The 20,123-nt window shown below is 42.1% G+C and overlaps 1 protein-coding gene across 1 annotated transcript in view; it reads left to right on the top strand.

The window, feature by feature from the left end:
- LOC126232816 (alpha-(1,6)-fucosyltransferase-like) overlaps positions 1 to 17,721 on the top strand; it is a 173,813-nt gene extending 156,092 nt beyond the window's left edge. Inside the window, exon 5 of the mRNA XM_049942822.1 lies at positions 17,410 to 17,721. Within this exon, the coding sequence (XP_049798779.1) occupies positions 17,410 to 17,721 (312 nt within the window). The remainder of the gene's footprint in view (positions 1 to 17,409) is intronic.
- Positions 17,722 to 20,123: the final 2,402 nt, after the last annotated feature.

Raw genomic sequence — 20,123 nt, 5'->3', positions numbered from 1 at the left:
TTACAAGCACCCATCCTATCACACCCTAATTTAGCTGAAGAGCTTTGCATAGTAACGGACAGTTCATACTCCGGTCTGGGTGTCATGGTGTTCCAAGACTATGTACATGAAGGAAACAGGGTGAGGAAGACAATTGCGTTTGCTAGCAGAGTACTAGCCAAGAGTGAGAGGAATTACTCAGTAACCGAGTTAGAGGCGCTGGCTATTGTATGGGCGTTTGAAAAATTCAGATACCTTCTGTTTGGTCGCAAGACGAGGGTCTACACAGACCACAAGGCACTCGAGTTCTTGATGACTGCAAAGCTTAATCACAGGCGGCTCATTAGGTGGGCATCGTATCTACAGCAGTACAATTTTTCGATAGAATATATCCCCGGCAGTCAGAACATCATTGCAGACGCCTTATCACGGTCACCGATCGGATTTGAGCACAACATGGAAGAAGATCTGGAGGAAAATCACTACTGCCTTTACTATATGCAGAAAGTAGCCTTTGAAAATTTTATTACCTGTAGTATGCAGGACATCAAGAAGGAGCAAGACAAGGACCCTGCCCTAGTGTTATTGAAACAGAAATGGATAGACAGAAGACACGCCACCGTCAGGCAGTTCTACCTCTTGCGGAAAGGCATAATTTTCCACCGAAATTATGCCAATGACACTGAATGGGGGGTATGCATCCCTGAACACCTAATAAGCAAGGTTATGTGGCATACTCACCTCAGCTATGGACACTTCGGACCACGCAAGTGCAATCTCAAACTAAGGACCATGTGTTACTTTCGAAACATGGAGCGTCGAATTCGGAGGGTACTGTCGGTGTGTAAAGACTGCCAAAAGGCTAAGCACACCACTGTGAGCATGCAGGCACCATTATACCCAATCGTACCGACCAAATTAAGACAATTAGCAGCAACAGATTTAATGGGACCTTTGCCAAGAACAAGAAGAGGATATACTTACGTATTAGTGTTTGTTGAACTAACGTCCAAATACGTTACCTTTACGCCACTGAAGAGGGCGACAGGACGAACTGTATCACGAGCCCTAATCCGGGATTTCCTACCACAGGTTGGTCATGTGAGTAGAATCATTTCTGATAACGGGCCACAGTTTAAGTCAAAAACATGGAAGGAGACGTTGCGTCGATGTAAAATTGATCCCATTTTTATATCTTCACACCATCCGAGCTCGAATGCTGCAGAACGGGTTATTAAAGAACTCGGAAACTTGTGCCGGTTGTACCGTAACAAACAGCACACGACATGGGACGTTTTCCTTAAAGACTTCCAGGAGGTGATCAATGAGGCACCCCATGGGATAACAAGATTGGCACCCATTACAGTACTGAAAAACCGGATTCCTAAGGACTTGATAACCAAGGTCGTAAACTTCCCACCAAGGGCGCGAACGCAGCACCAAGCCATAGTGGATTTGGCTCTCAAGAGGATACGGGCTGCAGCAGAGGTCAGGAAGAGACGTGCCGACAGGGGAGCTCGTCTACGACACTTCCAAATTGGACAAAAGGTGCTCGTTAAGTCTTTCCGACTTTCGAACAAACAAAAAATGAAATGCCAAAAATTCTATTCTGTTTACAACGGCCCGTACCGTATAAGGAGAGCAGCTCACCACAATGCTTATGAATTGGAGACGCTGAAAGGAAAGAAGTCCATAGGACTCCACCACATATCTCACATAAAGGAGTTCGTAGAATAGTAGTAGTGTAAGAAATGTACATAGTAGAATAGGCAAATATATGAACATTTGTTCGGGGAACAATAATCGTTACATTAATAGATTAAGATTGCTAAAGTATTAACACGCTGCGTTGTCTTGCATAAGAATTTACTGCTGCTATCCTCTTTTTGTTTATGTTTGCGATCTCCAATGTCGATGGAGTAGGAGACACTACCTTTTCATGAGCAATGTTTTTGTCCTTTCCTATCTGGTGTCCATGTTAAGGGATAAGGATGAGTGACGAGACGTCGCACAAACGGGCGCATACAAGAACGTGCTCTTAGAAGCGTTCTGAGAGGTCGTGATACGCTCCATAGCGGCCACAACCAGTTCGTGAGACGTTCATACCAATGCTTGCAGGCACGCGTCAGTGCACTGCACGATTGTGGTATATTGCGCGATTTCGAGGGTGAATATGGGCAGTATAGTTTTTGCAGAGCTGCGCCGGTATCGTTGTCTTGCAAGTCGGGGTGAACCTGTGAGCATTTGACTCTAATGGTGCCCTAGACGAGAGAAATGAGGGCATAAAAGCCTACCATGCTAATGTGCTGGTTGGGGATTTAGCGTGCTGCTCGTTTTTGTCACAGATGAATCACCAAGGAATTGTACTTGGATATTCGTGACATACTGTGTAGCTGGCGTGTGTTGGGTGTCTGAATCCTCAACAGGAACCAGTCCTGGCTTGGTCATATTACATTGCTTCTGGAAAGGTGTACTTCGATCGCGAAAACCGCTTCACATAGAGAAGGAAGTTGCAACTATAAATTTATTGTCGTGTATAGCCATGGCTAACCCAGTCTCTGGAGTTTCAGTGAGGCGTAATGAAAACTCGGAGGTCATGTCGTACGGCGCGCACATCACTGTCGTCAATAGCGGCGAGCAGCAAGACATCTCAGCGTAACAGGAACTATGTAAGGGTATTGTATAAGGTAAATAAAAAAAAATAAATAAATAAATAAATAAATAAATAAATAAAATAAATAAATAAATAAATAAAAGGGAAAGTACGATACTAGGATAAGTTAAACTGTAGGATTTAACAATAACTAGATTAATATTGTGGGGGTTTTCTACCACAAGTGTGGCGCGCGCCTGTTGAGTTGCTATTTTTCAGGTCACCAAACCACAGACCCGAGATGGAGGGACGACGGGCGAGCGAAAGTAGCGTAGTTGCATGTTCTTTATAGCACAGTAAAACTTAGACCTGCATAACAACATAATTTAATTAAAAGACGTAGAATGTAGATCGTTGGGATATGGTAGTTAATTCTTGAAGCATGTCTACTGTCGATCTATATAATTAATAGTAATATTAGTGCGGGCCCGCACATTTAGTTGTTCATCCATTACAAAGCATCAGTTATCACACACCATGTACTTACTGAGATCGGTCTCTACACGTATATCAAAATAAATTATTTCCATGTCTAGATTAGATGTTATAATGATTGCCATAGATTAATAACTATAAAAGTAAAATAAGAGTGTCTGAAATGACAGACCATCAATGTTTCATTAGGTAAATTTATTATAACATAGAAGGTCATGGGAAAAAGTTAGGCATAAGACTTTTGTAAGAATTGTACAGATGACGAGGAACGTGGCAATGCAGAGGCCAGCCAGCGCAAAAACAAGAGGTCTTCGGCTACCTGCTAGAGGGCGAGCGTCCCGTCCTACACGCTGACAGTCACCCGGCTGCCTACCTGAGGGATTACACGGGACCCTTGCCCCGCCACAAGCGAAAGTGGGGCTGGCCGTTGACCCTGACACGCGACAGCCTGCTAGCTCTCCGGACGCGGCAGCCGCTTGGAGGGATTCCCTGCGGCAGACCACGTTGTCGTGAGTACACGAAGAAGATCACATATCGTGTCAGAACCTGCGCCTCATGTGCCTCAGGACAGAAAGGGACGCTCTATACTCACCTGTTTGGGTTTTTACAACTCACTAGCATTGGCCGATCTGCATACACAAAGCAGTATCGTGCCACACTAACAAATGTATGGTCTCATGTCTTACTTCTCCTCTCTATTAGAGAGCAGTTTTTAACAATAGTCGCTCCTAGTTCGATCCTGTATGGATGACCTCACACACTTGTGGAGTCACTCCACGTGCCATCATCCCTCGTCGAACTGCAATATTGGGAAACGTAAAGTTCTGTCCAGCGAGAGAAGAGACCTAGACTAGTGATGTATCCCAACAAGGAGATCTCAGAGACAATTAATCGACGTGAGGAGAACCTATCACTGTGTCTTCCTACCGTACTGCCGTGATCATATGCGTGGGTCTGACTACAATCTCAACAGCGTACTGCAGACACTCCAGAACTCCCTATTGCTGTTGCCACAACGTAGCAACTACACCCGACGTTTAGCCTTATGTGATGTCAGTACGGTGGAATTTGTGAAGTGCCACGGATATTTCTAACAATGTGATTTAGTGCCTCATTCTCAGCACAGTCGTGAACTTTGTGCAATGTGCACGCACAATTTGATGCCCCATGAACCTTGTTTTTTTTGTTTTTCTTAAATTTCTTTCTCTTATGTTGTTTCTGTAATGTATGTTATACCTTGTATGCGTTTGTGTTTTACACTGTAATTCTTATTACAGATTACTGTATTGTTCTCCACATCATGTTTTTTTTGTATTTTGTGTTTATTGTTGTGTGTATGCTAACAGTGTGCCTGAAGCCCCCATAAACTGAAGCAGATACCACCACTGTCATTGTGAATGGACCATCAGTTCAGGGAACATTTTGTAAAGGTTATTCTTGCTGCAGGGAGACAGAATGAATCGGAGGTTGTAACTAGATTCTGAAAACTCACAAAGAGATTGTTAACTTAAATATTATCATGTGTGAGTGAGGTCAGGTTAGTTTAATGATTAAAATTGTTGTAACATCTTGGGCATTTAATTGCGGAGCACTCCAACTCTGATTGTAAAGAATAAACTGCTCCATATTTGGCTCAGATGCCCGGGCCATGTTTAGAGCGTGAATGTCTGCGTGAATCGGTGTTCGGAAGGGGCTCCCTGGGTATGGATGTGTGATGTGAGTGTTAGTGTTCCATATTAAGAAGGTGAAGTTGGCTACATCATAAATAATCCTCCCTCTATGAGTTGCATTTTTCAGTTGCAATGATCTTTTTTATAGAGTGCGGTATGTGGAGTCACTTTGTAAGATTGTTCTTGGGCGATTGACTCACTACCTTGCTCCTAAGTGAGCCAACCGCTCACCAATTACAATCTAAAATGGCGTAGGGGCAATGAGAGGTGGCATGAGCCCCCTCTCATATTTCTATCTTACGATTCTCCTCTCTAGTTGCATGCGGTGGAGGGTTGCTTTTCCTTAACACGCGTACTTCCCACGCAGCATCTCTCGTCACCCGGGTGGGCCGGTGACAGGCGGGCTCTGTGGAACAGGAGAGAGTTAAGCCGACGTGTGTGAGGCAGTCGAGTGAATGCTTTTCAGACGCCGACATTGTCAAGAGACACGCCCGCTGGGGTGTGAAGTAGCGGCTGGGCTAGAGGTTCCGTTACTTCAGAGAAACCTTGCGAAAACACTTTCTGGCGGGCTACCAGCGAGGCGTGGGAATGACTTGTGTACCCACGCAGTTGTGGCGGGAAAATTCCCGCACTTTCTGCAAAATCAGCACAGAAATTGGCGCCAAGAATCTCCATTGGTGGAATGGTAGTGCTCCGGCAATGGAGTGGAATTTCCGCCGGTTTTCGAGTTGCTGATTGGAACGTAACCACGGCCACTGTCGTGGGGGCGGGAATGTTCGGTGTTCGGCCTGTGCGGGTGCTCTGGAGAGTCGGCAGTCGCCTTTCGGTCGAGGACGTCGAAGCAGCCAGCCCTCGCCTGCGGTACGCCAGATCGTGTTCTGGGAGATAAGAAGACTGTTGGTAATGTACGTCCGCAGCACCGGCAGATAGGGATTTTTCCTAGGTGATAATCAGAGCTCAGCAGAGCGCGCCTGTTCATCCTTTTCTAACTGTGTTCAGTTTCGAGTAACAGCAATTACTATTGGGTTAGCTGTGTGTCTCTCTTGAGATTTGAGTGGAAAGGAATTGGCTCCACATACCACTTCGTCTTAAACCTCAGGATCTAAGTTAGGGACAACTTCACCTTTATAGTGTTTGTATGAATCTCCAATTTTAGCCAATTTGATGATTTATAAATTTCCTGTGTTTCTTTTACTATTCTGGGTTTAAGCTTAATAAATCATATTGTTATTTTGAACAGAACTTTCATTCTGTTAATCGATAGAGCAACCCTATCATTCCTCACTATGCTAATGAAACCTTTGTTTATTTAACTTATGTATCAAATTAAATTATTGCAGGTGCCAAACTCTCTTCTACTCCACTAGCAGGGTTGATTAGAGTCAGTTCGCGTATTTTTTTATCCTTGTGCAACAGCAAAAGTCGGAGTTAGAATAGGGGGGGCTTAGAGCATGATTTACACATGTGGATTCTAGTAGAATTTAGTGATAAATACACTACTAGCCCCGGCACCTCGCAAATACATTGAAAGTAATTTTGTTGAATTCATTAAAGATGCCTTTTATGTCTTGAAGACAGCTCCAAAAGATGAATGTTCGTGTGAATTTGGAATGAGTCTCACAATACGGATAACACATTAAAGAGATTCCTAGACATTTGTTGGGCAGTGCGGGTTGATGACAGACAGACTGCTGCCTTTCCAAAGAGGTTTCAACATGTCAGTCAAATCCCGTTTCATATCTTCGAAAGCCAAAAAAAAAAAAAAAAAAAAAAAAAAAAAAAAAAAAAAAAACCGTGAAAGTCCGCTACATATTAACTTCCAGACCAAATAAAGATTGCATGGAATTTTTTTTCTGGGTTATAAGGATTTGGTACATTTTATAATAACCCTACGCCCCTGTAACTAAGAAAAAGAGTGTGTCTGCTTATGCTGACTGGTAGCGAAATTAACACTCCGGTTACTGAAGAATTAAGCTCAGAATCTTGTCAATGTGAGGTCGACTCACATTATGTGCTCCTAAGTTTCATCACCGAAGAGCTCTCTGTTGTTGATGAACCGCAAATACGAATGTCGAAGAAATTTTATTAACAGATGTCATAAAAGTGTGCGATGTCTGTGTAATTTCAGATGTTCTTCCAGATGCGGTGAAATACATCGCAGGCTATATAGTATTTAAGTGTCAAAAAATTTGTAAATCGTCAGGTTTTGCAGCAACAAAAAGCGAAGTATTGGAACAAGAATTTGCTTTTCGTGGAAATGGATTGTGCAAACGTATAAAGTCTCTATGTTATATTTTGAAACAAAGGTTTCCTGAGGTTTATGACACAGTCATTGCTGTTTCTATAACACAATATCATTTATAAGGACCAGGTATCCGAATCAAGATGCCAAGTTGGAAGCTATGAAGAAAATTTCCGTAAACAGGAAGCAGCTGTGATCTTCATCTGGTAAACAGTAACAGCAATCTGGAACAGACTATATTAAAATCTGCTTCTTCATCAAACGAGTGAGCTATTTTTCATCCTCATTACCATTTATTTCGTCCTAATGCGTAATCCATCTGTAACGCCACTTCACTTGATTTGCGCAACTGTGTACAGAAACAAATCAAAATTAAGATGAACAAGTAAAATCCAAAGAGATTCTGGTCGTATGTGAAGTATGCTAGTAGAAAGACACAATCAATGCCGTCTCTGCGCGATAGCAATGAAGATACTATCGGAGACAGTGCTACCAAAGCAGAGTTACTGAGCACAGCCTTCCGAAATGGCTTCACAAAAGAAAACGAAGTAAATATTCCAGAATTCGAATCCAGAACAGTTGCCAACATGAGTAACGTAGAAGTAAATATCCTCGGAGTAGTGAAGTAACTTAAATCACTAATCAGAGTATGGTGATGCAATAGCTCCATACTTAACAATCACAAACAACCGTTTGCCCGACGAAAGATCTGTCCTCTAAGACTGGACGTTGCACAGGTCACACCAATATTCAAGAAAGGTATTAGGAGTAACCCACTAAATTGCAGGCCGATATCATTAACGTCGGTAAGCAGCAGGATTTTGGAACATATATTCTGTTCGAACATTATGAATTACCTCGAAGAAATCTATTGACACACAGTCAACATGGATTTAGAAAACATCTTTCTTATGAAACACAACTAGCTCTTTACTTGCATGAATTGTTGAGTGCTATTGAGAAGGGATTTCCGATTGATTGCTTATTTCTGAATTTCCGGAAGACTTTTGTCACTTTACCACACAAGCGGCTTGTAGAGAAATTGCGTGCTTATAGAATATCTTCTCTGTTATGTGATTGGATTCTTGATTTCCTGTCGGAGAGGTCACAGTTCGTAGTAACCGATGGAAAGTCATCGAGTAAAACAGAAATGATTTCTGGCCTGGGTAGTTTTATAGGCCCTTTGCTGTTCCTTATCTATATAAACGATTTGGAAGACAATCTGAACAGCCGTCTTAGGTTGTTTGCGGATGACGCTGTCGTTTATCGACTAACAAAGTCATCAGAAGATCAAAACAAATTGCAAAACGATTTAGAAAAGATATCTGTATGGTGCGAAAAATTGGCAATTGACCCTAAATAACGAAAAATAGGAGGTCATCCGCATGACTGGTGAAAGGAATCCGTTAAATTTCGGTTACACGATAAATCAGTGAAATCTAAAGGCCGTAAATTCAACTAAATACCTAGAAATTACAATTACGAACAACTTAAATTGGAAGGAACACACAGAAAATGTTGTGGAGAAGGCTAACCAAAGACTGCGTTTTATTGGCAGGACATTTAGAAAATGTAACAGATCTACTAAGGAGATGGCCTACACTACGCTTGTCCCTTTTCTTTTAGAATATTGCTGCGCGGTGGGGGATCCTTACCATATAGGATTGACGGAGTTCATCGAAAAAGTCCAAAGAAGGGCAGTACGTTTTGTATTATCGCGAAATATGGGAGAGAGTGTCACTGAAATGATACAGGATTTGTGGTGGACATCGCTGAAACAAAGGCCTTTTTCGTTACGGCGGAATCTTCTCACGAAATTCCAATCACCACCTCTCTCCTTCGAATGCGAAAATATTTTTTTGACAGTGACCTATATGGGCAGAAACAATCACAGAGATAAAATAAGGGAAATCAGAGTTCGTGCGGAAAGATACAGGTGTTCGTTCTTCCTGTGTGCTATACGAGATCGGAATAATAGAGAATTGTGAAGGTGGTTCGATGAACCCTCTGCCAGGCGCATAAATGTGATTTGCAGAGTATCCATGTGGATGTAGATGTAGATAGATGTAACACGTCACAGCGTCTGTGGTGTGATGCATTTGCCGTATAATCACATTTCTGCGCTGCACTACGCAGCGTCACCGTGACGTCAGAGGACTCCAGACAATAGCAAGAGTTTATGCCGTATTGGACACCCCCTCACCCCCTGGTCACGAAGCCATCATGTTCAGCCATTCTCAACAGAATCTGTTTGGGTCGAGAATTTACAATCAGACATTGCCGAAGTTAGTCGCTATCTTTAATTGCCGTCGACAATGTAGAGTTATCAGTCCCAAACTCTACATGTATACGACTTCGACTTCTGTTTATCATGAACTGCCTGCACCTTAATTTAAGCGAAACAACTGTTTGTTTTCATCCAGAATTCTGTCGTTTCCCGTAAAATAATTGTAGTATCTGTATTTTAATGCAAAAAACACGAAACTATTTTGCATAAAAACTACAAATTTCGACACAGAAACTTGTCTTTTCTTTTTCCAGAATTCTCTCTCGCAGTTAAAACTTCACGTTATACAACATATCATTCATCGCCAAACTGTTTCTCGTAAATAATTACAAGTACTGACTTGCTTGTATATATGTAAAACTTGTGCTGTAAAGCAAAGTAGAATGTTTACCAAGTCAAATTTGAAATATGTAATGTCATCGGCTATGTTAACTAAAAGCGAAGTTTGAATTTATGTATTTACTTATTACGAAATGCGAGGTGGCTGTTGGCATAGAAATTAAAACTGAGTGTCTTGCACAGTGAATCAAAATAGCAAGTCAGACATGTCACTAATTTCCGAATACAATGTGGGATAAAATAAATTTCGAGAGGACAAATGTGCTAGTAGGGCAACAGCAGCGTTAACTACGTTGCGAAACCGAGATGACAGAGACAGAATTTTACGATCACTGGAACTATAAATAGTAGTAGGCAGAATTTCCGTCGACTGTCCATTACTCAAAGAAAATACCGTACTGGAACTGTACTCGATTTACTGTTATCGAAGTGCTTTCTCATTATACACTGACGGAAAAAAATCGCAACATCAAAAAATAATTGCCGCCCGTTGTGACCGAGCGTGACTGTTACGGTCAAAGGTTCGAATCCTGCCTCGGGCATGGATGTGTGTGATGTGCTTAGGTTAGTTAGCTTTAAGTAGTTCTAGGGGACTGGTGACAGATGTTAAATCCCATCGTGCTCAGAGCCATTTGAGGCATTTCAAAAAATAATTACTGTAGAGAATTCAAATTTTGGTATTACATTCGTCTAGGTAACACATTTAAGTGATTAACACTGCAAAATCACAGGTCAATGTAACCTCGAAATAAGCCATTGCAAATGTGAAATGCTGGCGCATTAATAAGCGGTGTAACCGCCAGAACGTTGCATGCACTGTGTTTTACAGGTATCGGATGTCAGTTTGTGACTGGAGTTCCATGCCTGTTGCACCAAGTCGGTCAACACACGTCGGTTAATGCTGTTTTTGGATGAAGCTGGAATTTCCGTCCGATGATGTCCCATATGTGCTCGATTGGAGACAGATGTGATGATCGAGTGGGCCAAGGAAACATGTCGACATTGTGTAGAGCATGTTGGGATACAATAGCGATATGTGGGCGAGCGTTATTCTGTTGGAAAACAGCCATTGGAATGATGTTCAAGAATGACAGCACAACAGATCCAATAGCAAGAGTGACATACAAATCTGCAGTCAGAGTGCATAGGATAACTACGAATGTGCTCCTGCTGTCCATAAGATATCGCACCGCACACCATAACTCCAGGTGTAGGTCCAGTGTGTGTAGCACGTGGACAGGTCGGCTGCAGGCTCTCAACTGGCCTCCTTCTGCCCAACACACGGCCATTAGATGCAGCGAGGTGGAACCAAACTTCATCGGAAAACGGAACAGACATCTACAGTGTCCTCCAATGAGCTGTCACTTGACACCATTTAAGTCGCAAGTGGCGGTAGTTTGGGGTCAGCGAGTCTGGTCCGGAGCTGTCCTTGAAGTAACCGATTTGTAATATTTCGTTGTGTCACTGTGGTGCCGACTGCTGCTCGAATTTCTCTGCTGCAAATGTAACCCGATGGTCTTCCTTCTCGATAGTGATACACGGCCGTCCGGAGCCCGGTCTTCTTGCGACTGTACAGTCTCCTGATCAACGCTGCCACCAATCACGTACAATGGCTACACTCCCGTCAAATCTTTCTACAGTACCGCTGAAGGAACATATAGCTTCTCGTAGCCCAGTTACACGACCTCGTTCGAACACAGTGAGCCGGCCGGTGTGGTCGTGCGGTTCTAGGCGCTACAGTCTGGAACCGCGTGACCGCTACGGTCGCAGGTTCGAATCCTACCTCGGGCATGGATGTGTGTGCTGTCCTTAGGCTAGTTAGGTTTAAATAGTTCTAAGTTCTAGGGGACTGATGACCACAGATGTTAAGTCCAATAGTGCTCAGAGCCATTTTTTTTTAACTCAGTGAGGTGCTGATACTGCCGCCTTTGTCGCCTTAGAGGCATTCTTGACTAACATCAATTCATCAAGTCAAATCTCAAAGTAACTAACGCTCACGACCGTTACAGCGTGTATTCAAAGCATACCTGCTTTGCATTTTCATAGTGGCGTTACTAGCGCCACTCTTACGCGACTGAGGTGATCTGAAGAGGCATTATCTTTCAGATGTAGAAACACACCCCTCAACTTTCGTCTAGTGTCCCTTGCGGAGATTGTTCTGCTAAATTTTTCACGTGACGGAAGACGCGACGGTAAAATTGTTTTGTATGCCGTGCAACAGTGCAAGACTGTTCTGCGTACAAAAAAAAAAAAAAAAAAAGGATTTCTAAAGACTAATATAAGATGTTCGTAAATATCCTGCGCTTTACGACCAGACAAATGAAAAATACTGCAAAGCCGTGTACAAAGACAGTGTCTGGAAGAAAACTGCATCATGTATGTAAGCCAGAGGTAAAATAAAATTAACCATATTTTAATACCAGAAAGGTATTTTTTCACTTTTTTTACCTACCTTTTGGCAGGAAAAGAAGCAGATAAATAAGCTCGGAGACAGCTAATGGAGAGGAGAGTACAATACCCGAATGAGCCTTTTTGGCCGGTACAGCAGCAGCCCTAAAACTGTTGCACCCAGTACTTTTTCATCAACCTAAAAGTAGAATTTTTTCAGCTGTGTAAGAGTAAGAACTACAGCAGCTTGTGAATAACAAGCCAGTCCATCATTTGCCTCTATCATCCTTGAATTCCTCACCAACACCTATTTCAACACCATATCCTTCATCCGTTGAAGACATGACATAAAACTCTACACAGCAGCTTATGAATCAGCAAAGAGGTTCACACAATTCCTTTATAAATAAGCAAAGCCATTATTCTCAATGCTCCTCCGCATCCCCGTCAGGATCACCTGTTCCAACTGTGAAAATAATTCACCGACTCGTCCTGATTTGTATTTCTCAGAATTGTTAAAATTCAAGTATGCTTTTTATTAAATTATGTATTTAGCATTTAATTATTACAGGAATAAAACAGTAATGCTACCGATAAACTTATGTTTTGTTTACCTTTAATCGTCTTTGAACCTACCTTAAAAAACAGCCGGGCGTTCTTTGGGTGAAATTGAGTCTCCAGAAAGTGTCTTTTTTCCCAATTTTAGTTCTAGTTTGTTTAAAAGTCGACAAAAGGAGTGCTTCGTTATCTTAAAATACTCATAAAACTCTGTCTCATAATTCACGCACATTCGTCTTTTCTGTGTAGTTTGCTTGTTTTTCTTCTTCCTGTTAAGTAAGTGGTATAAGCATTAATTAACCGCTACGAAAATCAGCGAACATATTTACAGCTTTCATGAACAGAAACACAGACGACCACTTCCTAGTCAGCACAAAGAGCAACACAAACGCGGACGAGCCTCGGAAGTTGCTTATGGAGGGAAATGTACAACGGATGATATTTTTTGATTACTGCAGCTAATATGGCAGTTTCATTATTCTGTGCAGCAAATGTTCTTCGACGGTTGCTCTTTCGTGGTTGTGCTGTTCTCTCGAAGGAGTACTGCCGGATAACACCAGAAAAAGAACCGCGTGATCGCACTCTGTTTGAGAAACGGTGAGCGTAAAAAGTTATGGCATTAGCGACATTTCTGTCTCTTGCAACATAAATGCAAACCATTTCAGTGTATCTTTCGTAACAGTCTGCATTCTAATAACGCAGCCACCTTATGAAGGAACGTATTTCAGTAATCAGGGACGATCTGCACGCAATGGGATCAAGCTAGATAATGAATGAATGTTTCAAAACAGCCACACTGAGACAACTGCAAAACACTGAGTCGCATTCTGCACACGATTAGATATTATTTTGTCCAATGAATTTTTCTCCAATAGTGTTTTGGAACTAATTTATGTACCCCGCTGGCCATTAAAATTGCTACACAAAGAAGAAATGCAGATGATAAACGGGTATTCATTGGACAAATATATTACACTAGAACTGACATGTGATTACATTTTCACGCAAATTGGGTGCATAGATCCTGAGAAATCAGTACCCAGAACAACCACCTCTGGCCGTAGTAACGGCCTTGATACGCCTGAGCATTGAGTCAAACAGATATTGGATGGCGTGTACAGGTACAGCTGTCCATGCAGCTTCAACACGATACCACAGTTGATCAAGAGTAGTGACTGGCGTATTGTGACGAACCAGTTGCTCGGCCACCATAGAACAGACGTTTTCAGTAGGTGAGAGATCTGGAAAATGTGCTGGCCAGGGCAGCAGTCAAACATTTTCTGAATCCAGAAAATCCCGTACAGGACCTGTAACATTCGCTCGTGCATTATTCTGCTGAAATGTAGAGTTTCGCAGGGATCGAATGAAGGGTAGAGCTACGGGTCGTAACACATCTGCAAAGTAACGTCCACTGTTCAAAGTGCCGTCAATGCGAACAAGAGGTGACCGAGACGTGTAACCAATCGCACCCCACCCCATCACACCGGGTTATACACCAGTATGGCGATGACGAATACACGCTTCCAATGTACGTTCACCGCGATGACGCCAGACACGGATGCGACCATCATGATGCTGTAAACAAAACGTGGATGCATCCGAAATAATGACGTTTTGCCATTCGTGCAACCAGGTTCGTCGTTGTGTACACCATCGCAGGCGCTCCTCTCTGTGATGCAGCGCCAAGGGTAACCGCAGCCATGGTCTCAGAGCTGATAGTCGATGCTGCTGAAAACGTCGTCGAAGTGTTCGTGTAGATGGTTGTTGTCTTACAAACGTCCCCATCTGTTGACTCAGGAATCGAGACGTGGCTGCACGATCCGTTACAGTCATGCGGATAAGATGCCTGTCATCTCGACTGCTAGTGATACGAGGCCGTTGGGATCCAGCACGGCGTTCCGTATTACTCTCCTGAACCCACCAATCCCATATTCTGCTAACAGTCATTGGATCTAGACCAATGCGAGCAGAAATGTCGCGATACGATAAACCGCAATCGCAACAGGCTATAATCCGGCCTTTATCAAAGTCGGAAACGTGATGTTACGCATTTCGCCTCCTTAGACAAGGCATCACAACAACGTTTCACCAGGCAACGCCGGCCAACTGCTGTTTGTGTATGAGAAATCGGTTGGAAACTTTCCCCATGTCAGCACGTTGTTGGTTTCGCCACCGGTGCCAACCTTGTGTGAATGCCCTGTAAAGCCAATCATTTGCGTATCACAGTATCTTCTTCCTGTCGGTTAAATTTAGCGTCTGTAGCACGTCATTTTCGTGGTGTAGCAATTTTAATGGCCAGTAGTGTATGTCGGTTACACCGCTATCCATTGCGGAACGACGAAAGTGTTACATACAAAAGTTTTTTTTTTCAGTAGAATCTTTTTCTGTGATATAAATCGGACGTTCCTGTTAGATTTCAAAGTCTCCCCCTCCCCCTCCATCCCAGGGGATGGAATGGGATGTCAACATTGGTATCACCTTACAACATTTGTAAAAGTGTTCATTACATTATTTTTCCATTTTCTTAATTCGATGTGTAATTTTTGAGATATTTCGTTGTCTCAATGTAAAAGAAAAAAAAAACTCACGCTGTATTTTACACTATTCAGGAATCGACTACTTATACATCATTTGTACAGTAAAATGCATCAATGTTTCATTTGTGTTCGGTGATATTGTAGTATTGCAGAACTGCTCACATATGAGAGGCCCATGGCGTACTTCGTGGAGCTGTTGCAGGAATGTAAACCTCTTTGGAAATGTCTTTAAAATGCGTCTGGGTATTCTGCCTCGTCATCGTACAAAATATTTAAAACGCTGAAATACTAGGATTACAGACGTCTCGACCGTACTGTAGCAGCGTTTCTGAGCTCGCATGTTCAATCTGCTTCGGCTATATGAGTGTTATAGCCGTTTAAATATTTTTTAAGATGACTGGGCAGTACATCGATTACAATGAGAATGTCACACCTGTTGTGGAGGCTGCGATGTTCCGCTGTTTCGTTACCGTGATAGCGAGTGGCGAAGTATAGTCTGATCGGGAGCTAGCACTTCCGTTATTTGGTCTTGCTTACAGTATTATTGTTGCACCGTCGCCAGCGTGTTTCGATCGAACTTTTTTTCTGGAAGTGCTGCGGTTACTGCTGGATGTTAAGAGTACTAATATAGCTCTTGAAAATAAATGCAAGGCATCCCATTGACTGTGTCTAGTATATTGTATTCTTAATTACAATAACAGTGGGTTACAAAGTTGTTGCATTATGCGGAACATCACAAAAATATTGATAAGGAAGAAGTCCACTAACGTTATCTCTTCATTAACAGATGCCAATACACAATCTAGAAAACAACTTCTCCCTTGTCCCCGTGATGTCATAGGTACTGTTAGGGCAGCTCTTCCTCCGTGGCTCACATCATATCTCCAAAGTAGGAACCGACGACCCAGAATTAACCGCCCAACCAGCAGGTACCGCAAACTTTTTACGATTTGTTACCGTTCTCCCAGTGATGCATCATCTGTCTGTGATACATGCTGGAAAATAAAAGATACACTCAAATAGTAGATAATCTAATTCATTACGAAAATAAACGTTCTATGGTAACGATCGTCATTCGTCGGATAGAAAAATGCAAAGTGATGTGTTTCACTACAGGGCCTAAATATTTATGTTTTTGGAGGTGGGTTTTGGCAAACTCTGATGAAACGTAGATTATATCGTCAGCTAGAGAATTACATGCGATGAGTGAAGCGGCACTATAATTTTCTGTAACATTGCATAAGATCACAATAGAAGTTGCAAACTACACACACACACACACACACACACACACACACACACATGATAAGTATGTGGTGCATGAGTGTGTGTGTGTGTGTGTGTGTGTGTGTGTGTGTGTGTGTGTGCGTGTGCGTAATCGTGTGTGTGTGTGTGCGTGCAGTTAGTAGCTTCTATTGTGTCCTCATAAATTATATGCCACTTTGGTCCAGGTGCTCAAGGTATTGATTGTCTCCGTAACTAAACATTTTTCTTATCAGCTGTCATAGATTTGTAAAGAGCTCAAAATTTTCTCAATTTCAGGAAGTTAACTGTTATGGTATACAATTTTCCAACATATATCAGCAGATTATGCCTTCGGAGACGTTATCAGGTATTTGTTTTAGTACTGAGTCTCGCCCGTCTTCCCAATCCCTCCCCCCCCCGCCCACCCCCTCCCCCTCCCACCCTCCCCGTCACCATCCCAAATGCCAGAAGATGATGTGGGCTAACAGACGCTTAAGAGTGTTGTTTTGCGCTTCCTAGTAAAAATATTTCTCACACACTGGTTCCGAAACCTGAGAGGCCACATTGACATAAAATGCAGTACCTTCTTGCGATGCAGGATAAACAGAAGCAGCTCATAGCAGTAGAATCCAGTCACGTACATTTAAGTTTCGAACGGGTAACTAACGGTATATATGTCTACAGTAATTATTAATACGTAATTAATAGTTTTACTTCCTCTTTAACATTGAAATAAATGTTTGTGTATTGTTTATTGTGTCTTTCAAGAAGACCTGAGATTACCTACTTACCCCTGCTGTATATCATGCTTTCGGGTAACACATTTTGCGAAAGTTTGCAATGTATGATAAATTATTTGAGATTTAATCATTAAGATCTCCACTAACGTTGGTGTAATATAAAAAGTATAAAAATCTGAAAAACTGTTCGTAAATTATGGTTTGGAACCTGAAATATCTTTATTTAGACAAGGTAACGATGAAGTTCACTAAAGCTATGACATTAACAGTACTAAATACAGATTTCTGAGAAAGCTTAGAAAGTTCAGATTATATTTTAGTGTCTTTGTGTTCCAGATTTGTCGCCTTGTGTACGAGATGATGCAGTCACTGCACGTAGATGCATCAACGCGTGTGACCTCTCTGGACTGGGACTACGGGTTTACAGGGATGCGGAAACTGCGTCTCTACAGAGTTATACTGCAACATTCAGCAAGGTCGGCAGAGGAAATGAACATGAGGCGTGGCGATATAATTGCTGTGAATTTCTACAACGCGACAAATAATTATGGTTACAATCTTAATACAAGCGAATCAGGATACTTCCCGATTTTTAAGACTGTGGAGGATGCTAAATCAGTACCTTTCCCTGCGTATCCGTACGTTTGAAAGGTTCGACAAACCAAGTATTTCCTGTCACCTGGATAGTTCTTGATACATACCTCGTCAATGTTGTTGTGCCACCAAATATTTTGCTTTGTCTAGTGACTCACGTATTTATTCTCAACTGTATTAATGTATTATGAATTTTTTCATTCACTCTATGTCTGCGCTTAATCTTTTCTCAATATTTATAGATTCGCCACTTTTGTGGACCTAATTTAGGATATTTCTGATTTTTTCATGTATATTTTTTTATCCGAAGTTTAACTAACATTTTAGAGTTTTTATTTGTCACAAGAATGTCTATCTTTTATTTAATTTTGTGTATATATATTTGTTAACCATATGGAATACCTATATTTTCGATTTTCTATTATTTTCTGTCTAGAATTTGTAAATTTTTCTCGTGAGACTCTTTAACTCTATGGAAGTACTTTGTGCGGAATTTTAACTCGGTACTGCCAACAGCTTATAATCACTAACGCGTTTATTGTTAACCTTTGAAATTTCAGTCACCCGCAAACACTGAATATTTTTCTAAAGTAAATTTTTCAGATTTACAGGAAGATTAATGTCTGAAGTTCCGTTGACGAGGAGGTTTTTAGAGACGGCGCTTTGGATCAGTTTCGAAAAGGACGAAGAAGGAAATCGGCCGTGTTCAAACAAAACATCTTGAAATTTGTCTAAAGTGATTATGGAAGACCTATATGTGGACCGCTGCTAGGGGATTTAAGCGGGCACGCTCCTGAAAGCAAACCCAGAGTGTTAACTGCTGCCAGTCTAGCTCAACCAGTGAGAATCAAACATGGCTGCGTGGTAACCCACTCCCCTCCTCTCCTCCCCGCCCCCTCCCCCCACCCTGACTCCTCAAAGAATTGAGCTGTCATGTATGATGTCACATCTCTTGAACAGTGTGTCGTACAACGATATAATTTTGTAGTTACATCCAGTGGCATATGTGAATACTGTCTGGAAAGTATGTTGCGGATGGAGTTAATTTAAAAAAAAAGGAAAAATTGAAAACAGAGGATATGAAACGTAGACTGACCATGATAAGGAAAGCGTTTCTGAAGTAGAGAACTCTGTTAAATTCGAGTATAGATTTAAGTGTCAGAAAGTCTTTTCTGGAGGTATTTATATGGACTGAAGCCTTGTATGGAAGTGAAACATGGAAGATAAACAGTTTACACAAGAAGGGAATACAACCTTTCGAAATGTGGTGCTACAGAAGAATTCTGAAGATTAGAAGGGTAGATCACGCAACAAATGAGGAGGTACTGAATAGAATAGGAGATAAGAGGAATTTATGGCACAATTTGACTACAGGAAGAGATCAGGCAATAAGACACGTTCCGAGGCATCAAGGGATCACCAATTTAGTACTGGAGGGAAGCATGGAGGGTAAAAATCGTGGAGGAAGACCAAGAGATGTATACGCTAAGCAGATTCAGAAGGATGTAGGTTGCAGTAGTTATTTGATGAAGAGGCTTGCAGAGGATAGAGTAGCATGGAGAGCTGCATCAAACCAGTCTCAGGACTGAAGACCACAACATCTGCATCTGGGACAGAGTGTGAGAAAAAAATGATCTAGGAAGATAAGGGCTAAGCCACGGCCAGCGGATGGCCTTTTGTCAATTTAGACCAAGGTAAAAAGAATTCTCGTGATATGGGAGACTGTGGCACTGGCTTATGGCGTCGCCTGGTAGGGTCTCTCCAAATAGGTGAATATCTTTCCTTTTGTTATAGACAGAGTGAGGAGGTTCGTAAAACAAATACCGGTGCCCCAGGTGGCTTGCTGACCCGCACCAGAGAAGCACGTGCCACACTGAGACACGTCGTTGCTCTTGTGTGTACTAAGAGACATGTCTGTGATAAATCTAAGATTTGTTCACGTACTGGTGTGTCGAGAATGACTGGAGCGGCCCACGTTCATTAATAGCATTTTTCTGTTTCTCTGTAGAAAATATATTCAGTCGTGCTTTGTACAACGTGGAGTGAGGAGCAATCCTTGCGTCGCCAAAGGCGTGCTTCCAACCATTTCTCAAGGTGTCCTTCTGGTAGGGAAGATGCTACCCCCACGGACAGCCACACAAGACCTGTTTTGCAAAAAACTTGTCAACAGTGTAATTTCAAAGGCTCATAATGCAAGCATATTGTGAGAAATTTACTCTACGCAGTTCTTAGTGAAAATAATTATTCATTATTATCATCTCAGGGACACTTAACTTCATACCCAGTTACTTACTACTGACGCGCCACTGTTCTTGTTTGGTGATTTGTAATGGCGATCGCTGCAGTGTAACTCGAAATGTTACCCATAATAATAACGTAGCGGTTTTCTGCTGGCATCTGGTTAAAAATACCTAAGAGATGTTGGCTAACATCTGCATTATCGGCATACTGAATAA

Source organism: Schistocerca nitens, chromosome 1 (genome assembly GCF_023898315.1).
Source record: "Schistocerca nitens isolate TAMUIC-IGC-003100 chromosome 1, iqSchNite1.1, whole genome shotgun sequence".
Lineage (NCBI taxonomy): Eukaryota > Metazoa > Arthropoda > Insecta > Orthoptera > Acrididae > Schistocerca > Schistocerca nitens.
Note: the sequence above shows the minus strand (reverse complement) of the source record. Positions and strands in the feature narration are given on the sequence as shown.